The sequence below is a fragment of the Colias croceus genome, chromosome 11, assembly GCF_905220415.1.
Source record: "Colias croceus chromosome 11, ilColCroc2.1".
In the NCBI taxonomy this organism is placed as follows: domain Eukaryota; kingdom Metazoa; phylum Arthropoda; class Insecta; order Lepidoptera; family Pieridae; genus Colias; species Colias croceus.
The window spans coordinates 8,759,141-8,766,448 of record NC_059547.1 but is presented as its reverse complement, the minus strand read 5'-3'; the positions used below and the strand labels follow the sequence as shown (position 1 = coordinate 8,766,448).

General features: G+C 38.3%; 1 protein-coding gene across 3 annotated transcripts; it reads right to left on the bottom strand.

Annotated features, from left to right (window-relative positions):
- Window positions 1–637: 637 nt before the first annotated feature.
- On the bottom strand, window positions 638–5,990 carry LOC123695797 (fez family zinc finger protein erm-like). Of its 3 annotated transcripts, none has more exons than XM_045641724.1 (9): window positions 5,594–5,990; window positions 5,083–5,374; window positions 4,599–4,766; window positions 4,235–4,399; window positions 3,529–3,704; window positions 2,818–3,037; window positions 1,830–1,926; window positions 1,218–1,515; window positions 638–932 (listed from the first exon to the last, which is right to left on the bottom strand). In XM_045641724.1, exons 2-9 carry the CDS (start codon window positions 5,363–5,365, stop codon window positions 900–902), a joined length of 1,440 nt encoding a protein of 479 aa, XP_045497680.1. In that variant the 5' UTR covers window positions 5,366–5,374; window positions 5,594–5,990; the 3' UTR covers window positions 638–899. The 3 variants fall into 3 exon arrangements, with proteins under 3 accessions (XP_045497680.1, XP_045497682.1, XP_045497681.1); XM_045641726.1 differs by having other exon boundaries at window positions 4,235–4,375; XM_045641725.1 differs by lacking the exon at window positions 5,594–5,990 and having other exon boundaries at window positions 5,083–5,554.
- Between the last annotated feature and the right edge of the window lie 1,318 nt (window positions 5,991–7,308).

The following is a 7,308-nucleotide window of genomic DNA, read 5'->3' as shown; positions in this document are numbered from 1 at the left end:
GCCAACATAACGGCAGGGGAACTCTTTCGTGAAACGCACTCTAGACCGACCATACGCACGTGTATTGTCATGCGCATTAGTGTCAAAGTCACAATAATTGTTGATGCGTATCGTCAGGACCGACGGTACGCACTGACGGTCAGTCAAGCTCTGCAACCAGCCTCAAAGTTCAATGACCTTTTATTTTTCCTAAACGTCAATACAATAAAATTTACAGGTACCTAGTAAAAGGAGTTGAAGTAAAATCTAGCTTCTAAATTCAGTTTCTAATAAACTTTTGGCATTGAAAATGTATTTCACAAGCTTATTTGAATATTGTACTTGACTTACTGCGTACACATCTATGCGAGTATGTTCATAAGGCTTTGTACTATTTTCTCTTTCGTCTCTTACAGATACATTATCACCCATCAATTATATCCATTATTGCTTGGCTATTAATTTTCAAATAAATGACCTAATATACAGATTATATTGATAAACTCTCTACAAAACTGTCTAAATTTAGTTATACTTAGTTAAAATTGTAAACAAAATTAATGATATCACAGAAATCAATTTTCTCCAACAATCTGATATTCCAATTTTGATAATGACATCAATTTATTTAAAACAACAATAACAAAAAATAAAAACATTTTAGATATAACATTATAATTTTGAAGATTTTCAACATTTTTAAGATTTTAACTATCAAATATCCAAAAACAATTTCCTCTTAATAAAATTTTGTACACCTTTTAAAACATTTTTAATTTGTCCGACAAAAAACTCTTACACAAATAACGAAATAAAAACATTATTCCCGACGTCCGTGCAAACAAATAAAATTAAATAACATAATATTATCCTCTTGGCATTATCATTTACTCCGTTCAGAAGTCTTCAATGGCAACTTGTCAGGATGGCTCCAACGGTGGGGCGGGGGCTACCTGTAGGGAGATTATTTTAATTTATAATTAGTTAGCTTTTTACCTTTTTATTGAATATAAATAAAAATATTACGAGTAGAAAATGGCTTCCATACAAACATTTAATAGATTCAGTAAGCTTTTACGTCATAAAGTGCTTTTGGTTTGATAGAAATTAATACAAATTGTCCAAAGATTTTTTATAATGAAAAGTATTTTTTATAAAAATATTCTATTTGAATTATAAATAAAAATTGTGTGCAATATAACTCGTGTTTTGGACGAGTGTGAGTATGAAGAATGGACCTGCGAGAGCGGCGGTGTGGTGGTCTCCTGGGACAGCTCGGCCTTAACGCGGCGGGCGATGTGCGAGCGCGTGTGCTTGCGCAAGTGGTCCTTGCGGTAGAAGCCCTTGCCGCACTCGTTGCACACGTGGCGCTTCTCGCCCGAGTGGATGATGAAGTGCAGCGTGAGTTGCTCCTTGCGCTTGAACGCCTTGAGGCACACGGAGCACACGTGCGGCCGCTCCGCGTTGTGCGACTGCTTGTGTCGCGTCAGGTGGTCCTTGCGCTTCAGCGCCGCGTTACAGATGTCGCAGATAAACCTGGAGGAACACAATATACTTAAAAAGACTGACTACAATCATAGGCCTGCAAGGTTTATAATGATTATAACACAATGCACATATTATATAGGTTAAGGAGAATGGATAAAGTGAATACCTACCTAAGTTTCAGAAACTTGCTGTAATATTTTTTGTTAATTTATTATTTCGAGTGTTTTACCTCAGTGTAAAAATTTAATCTGAGATTAAATAATATTTAGAACACATGAATATGCATATAATATACTATTTCAACGTTTTGGCTCATTTTTAATCCAAAGTATAAACTATATTACGAGATATGAATAACATACTTTCTTTCCATAGTATGTCCCACAAGATGTTGGTCAACCAAATCTCTCTCTGGATAGGCCATGTGACATTCAGGACAGCAGTATAGCGTACTACCATCTGAAAAAATCGTTAACTATATTCATATAAGACATAACAAAATACATATTCAAATCATCAACGACCAAACAATACATAATAAATAATATTTCAAAATAACAACATTTCAAATTGGTAAACAATTTAATAGCTACGAAATATAATAATTTATGTTTGAATTTAACTATTTTTTTATGAAGAGAATTGTTACAATCCGCACATATTAAATTTCATTGCTGTGCATACTGCATAATAATTTTACGAACTGCAGGCCGCTTTTAAAAATTAAAATTTTGAAAAGGGCACGAAATAAAATATATTAACTATACGTTTCACTTTGCGGGTCCTCACGCTCGCACATTAAGAAATGCATTAACGAAAATATATGCGTCTCCTTCACACTATACTTCTCGCTCGCACACTATAAGCTGTACGTTGCAAAATATATATATCTCCCTCACCCAGAACCTCTCACTCGCACATTAACAACTGTACTAAGTGAAATATATGCATCTCGCTCACACCATATTTCTCGCTCGCACGTTAGAAACTGTTCTAAGAAACATATGCATATCTCTCTCACACAGTACCTCTCACTCGCACTTTAGAAAATGAACTGAGTGACATATACACGTCTTGCTCTCTCGATACTTCTCGCTCGCACATCAGAAACTGTACTAATAAACATACACATGTCTCTCTCACACAGTGATTCTCACTCACACTTTAGAAAATGTACTTAATGCAATATAGGCGTCTCGTTCTCGCAGGTTGTCTCACTCGCACATTAAGAACTGTACTGACTAGTACATATTTATCTCGCTAATAGAGTTCCTCTCACTCGCACTTTAAAATTTAATAATAGAATTATTATATATTTAAATAGTTAAATACTATTTTTACTATTTTTACCTAAAGCAGTTGTAATCCGTATTTCCCCTGGCTTGGGTCGAGGTTTTTTCGTTGTTACTTCTTTCTTTTTTTTCTTCTTTCTGCCATTACTGTAGTACAACGTATTTGTTATGATTGGTGCCTCGTTGGTGTTCGTGCCTTGCGTGTGCGTGCTTACGGATGCGTTTATAGCTATCGTCGTGTTCTGTACTACGACGCTATTTTCGTTATTCGGCGAAATCTGTAACACAGTTTTATAGACATTACATATTTTGATTTGATTGTGATTTGATTAAACATTAACCTGGTGTATAAATACATAATATAATATAAGCTTGTATGTTGATAAAAAATATAGAATGCTAAAAATATATATTTAAGTACACTAAATAAAATAGCTTCGTATGACTTGGCTTTAGTAACAATCTCCCCTTAATTAATTAACAGTCTTCCCCATAATTACAAATAGTACGTATTTGCTTAAGTTAAGAAATACGTTTAGGTTTTTAATATGTAATCTAAATTTTAATTTATTAGATACAAGTGGGGTATAAAATATCTCCATACCAAATTTCATGCAAATTGGTTCAGTAGTTTAGGACTGCCGAGTGATTGAGTAACAGACAGACAGACAGAGTTACTTTCGCATTTATAATATTAGTATGGATTCGTTTAACTAGAAAACGTAATAATTTTCTTTTTTCCGTCGATTATCACAACAACACAAACTACCTGTGCCAAAGTAGCAATAGCTGGTGCGGTAGTAGCAACGATAGTGGGCTGGTCGTCCCGCTTGTCGCCGGTGGAGTACTTGAGCAGGTGGTGCAGCGGCAGCGGCAGCGCGGCGAGGTAGTCCGCCACGCCGCTGCCGAGCGTCTGCCACGTGCCGTCGCCCACGTCTCCTATACCTGGACGATATAAAAACATGAGATATTGCAAAAATACAGACAGTATTCATGTCTATAGCATTGCACTTATGAAAATTATCCAAGCTTAGACAGTTTAAAAATCAGAAATTTAATCTGAACTATGATTTTTAATTATTTCTTTCGGGTGTAAATTTAAGTAAATTTTATTATTAAACGAAAATGATGATCACTATCCGTGATAAATCAATTGGAAGAACTAGACTAAGAACTTATGATACGTGATAATTAGTTAAATTTCTCTAAAGTGTTTTGTTGCTTTTGTTCACAAGAACGCGAAACTTCCCTACATTTAAATTTTTTCTCAAGTCTCAAGACATGTCTCAAGACATTGGATTAAAATCCATATCTCAAGCAGGTTATGAATTAAAATAAGATTGTTTTTAATAGTTGATATAAATATAATACTAGCATAGTTTTTAAGATCATCTTACTACAAAATGAAATAAAGAAATAAAAATTTGAGCTGAACTTTTTGTCTTTAAAAGCATATTACGAAGAAAGCAACGTACTTATGAACTCAGCGGGCGCAGTAACAGTGCGATCCTGCCGGCCGTCCTGCTTGAGCGCGCGGGCGAGCGCCGCGGCCTCCTTGGGCTCGTGCAGCACCACCAGCAGCTGCTGCGTGCCCTGCTGCAGCGGCGCCTGCGTCACTGCCGACATCGCACTACAGTCAACTATTAAACACCACTCTATTATTATGACTGTAACACATAATAAATTTAATATAATATACCTAGTTTTGTGCACTAAATTGTAATTTAGGTACGCAATGAATAAACGTAGAGTAGAGACAATTAACATTATCTTGTAAAAGAAACATCGCTATAATTATGCACTGTTAGCAGCATAAATATAATGAAAATAATATGTTACCCTGTTGCTGCATCATGGTGGCCATGATGTCGTGCTGCAGGTCGTCGCGGTAGTCCCGCTTGTCGCGCTCGCCCTTTAGCGGCTCTTCGGCCGGCACGTACTGCGCGCCGTACGCGATGTTGCCCACGTTCACTGTGGACGACGACGTGATCGTCTGGTACTTCACTCCTATGGGACCACGCAAAAACAATAGGGTTATATGTTTTGTGTCTGTGAACATGAAGATGAATATAATTTGATTGTTTTTTTTTGTTAATGACGAGATCTGATAACCGCAATAGTTACGGTTTGACTATTTATGCCGGTTTAATGTCTAAGTCGATTTTGAACAAATTCGGCACGATCGACTTTATACTTCGATAAATTCCATTGAAAGCATGTATGTGCAGTTGACACGCGTAAACAAAGAGTACATTAAAATGAATGCTTGTATATGTATAACATAATACCTAGCATATGAGAGGGAGTTAGAGATAGAGCTCACCAGCAGGCATGGTGCCGATGCCGGTGAGGGTGACGGCGCCCTGCTGCGGCGCGCTCATGACCACGACGCTGTCGCCCTGGCGGAACTTCATGGCGTCGACGGGCAGGCCGGCGGCCGGCGCCACAGCGAACTGCACGCCGCCGGCCTGCGCCTGGTAGCGCGGTTCCTGCGCCACGCTGCCCGCCGACCCGCTGCTCTCGTAGCCGAACTTGGCCGCAAACTGCTGGATGGTGGGCAGCGCGGCCCCTGACGGGATGTGTCCCGTGAATGGAGCGAAATTCATAGCGGCACTCTGAAAACGCGAGCATCGTGAACGCAGCGTGCACTCGCGAAATAACACAAGAAGGGTGTTGCCCCATAGGGCGATCAACCCCCGCCATTCTGCCTCACCCCAATCGCATTTCTAAACGCTTTATTTTTACGCGCTCCCACACCATCGTTCGTCCCCACGACGCCCCAGGCGATCGCGAGCTCGTGGCGGGTCGGTTGCGTAATAAGGTGGCATGCTTACCTTGCTGGGTCCCCGATGGTGAATTTAAACATCGTTTTAATACTTGTTCATAGTTGTAATATCGTAGAACAGGGATGGCGGGGTGCGCGGCCGCGATGCGCAGGGCAGGGCGCAGGCGCGCGAAGGGCTCGGCCGCCCGCACTAGGCGAGGGGCTGCCTCCCGACACCAACGTGTGCGAGGGGTCTGCGGCTCGAGACGAGAACTCAATGGACGGTGAGGGGATGGGAAATAATGTCCACCCCTCGCTGTCATGCATGAGGTGGCTGCAACCCCGTGCCTGACCTATACTTGTAACTTCGCTTTCGTAAACAATGCGTGAATCAAACCGAAACTTATATTTATCTAAAAGCTGCGAAGTTATTTGTTGCTATAAAGTTACTTTATGTATAAGCTAGCACCAACTTTCGCAGCAAATAACACTTGTTTTGGGATTTTTAGATACATATATTTGGTTCTATATATATGCAGTTATAAAACCTAATACTCACACTTTAAGGTTCTCAATTTTAATTAACGTTTTTGCGCTTTATTCGTTCATGTGCCATTAGCATAATAATTTGTTCGGGGCCCGACATACATATAGTAGGTACCTATGTATGTAATATCGAAGTATTTTATAGACATCAGTTTACATTTTTAAACCTACTTTTTATGATAAACTACGTAAGGGGTCCTCTTACTTCGGAGCCCCAAGGGTTGATACGGCATATTATAACGCGGTAACGGTCTTTCTATAGATGTAAAATATATGATTAAAAAAATCTAGGTAGGTACCTATTATTTATTACACAAAAAAAAACTATTTTAGGTGAATTTTGGCATACTTACTGAAAAATTATCTACAATACAGATACATCGCTATTAATTATTCTTAAAGATGACGATCAATTCCTACCTGGCCTACACCGTGGCAAGCGGCTACTAATTAATAAAATACAGCTGTGCTGTATAAAAAACGTAAAGATCGGTATGGGTGTTTTTAATTTTCATTAATATTGAAAATATAAAAGGTACACAAATGAAAGACATGTAAAAAAATCAGTAACTTTATTCTTTAATCTCAGCATTAATAAATAAGTTTTCATACAAAAAGTACAAAGTGAACTTAAGTCAAGTTCGACGCGCCTTAATATTATAATACTTGAAACTACGTAATTTTAAAATGAAGTAAAAAAATAATCTTAACTGGTAAACATATAAAGGTACTACAATATTCGATTTCGGCAAATTTTGTAAAATCAATTCGACACTTTAAAATTAGGTCTAATGGAATTTAGCTAAAATAACTAACAAATTCTGATCTATTCAAGTACAACTAGTAACTACAGAATAATACTAAAATGTACAACTTATATTAGCGTAACGAGATATTTCAGTACGTTAGAGCACCTCCGGTCGTTAGTAAGAAGCGGTTACCTTACAACGAATTGTCATCCTAACTAAGTACAAAAATATAATTCAAAATGAATATACACCGTGTTAAAGCTGTTTGTGATGATTTGTGTTGCATCGGCGCACGAGTCGGACACGCGGCACACCCGGCGCTAGTTCGCAACATTTGGGAGCCAAGCAACTAACAATATTGGCTTATTAAAAGAAAATTGCATCTAACACGTAGACAAGAAGCATTAGATTCATGATTTTGTATGACGTTCTCTCAAATAATGTTTCTTGTAGAAATAAACCGTTTGTGTGCGCTGAACAACTTCCTACC

Bases quoted from the DNA above. Each gene is read 5' to 3' on its own strand.
- LOC123695797 (XM_045641724.1), bottom strand. From the start codon at position 5,365: ATGAATTTCGCTCCATTCACGGGACACATCCCGTCAGGGGCCGCGCTG. The intron at 4,400-4,598 runs GTAACATATTAT...GGTGTTTAATAG, and splicing joins CACCATGATGCAGCAACAGG to TTGACTGTAGTGCGATGTCG. The intron at 1,516-1,829 runs GTATGTTATTCA...GTGTTCCTCCAG, and splicing joins GGACATACTATGGAAAGAAA to GTTTATCTGCGACATCTGTA.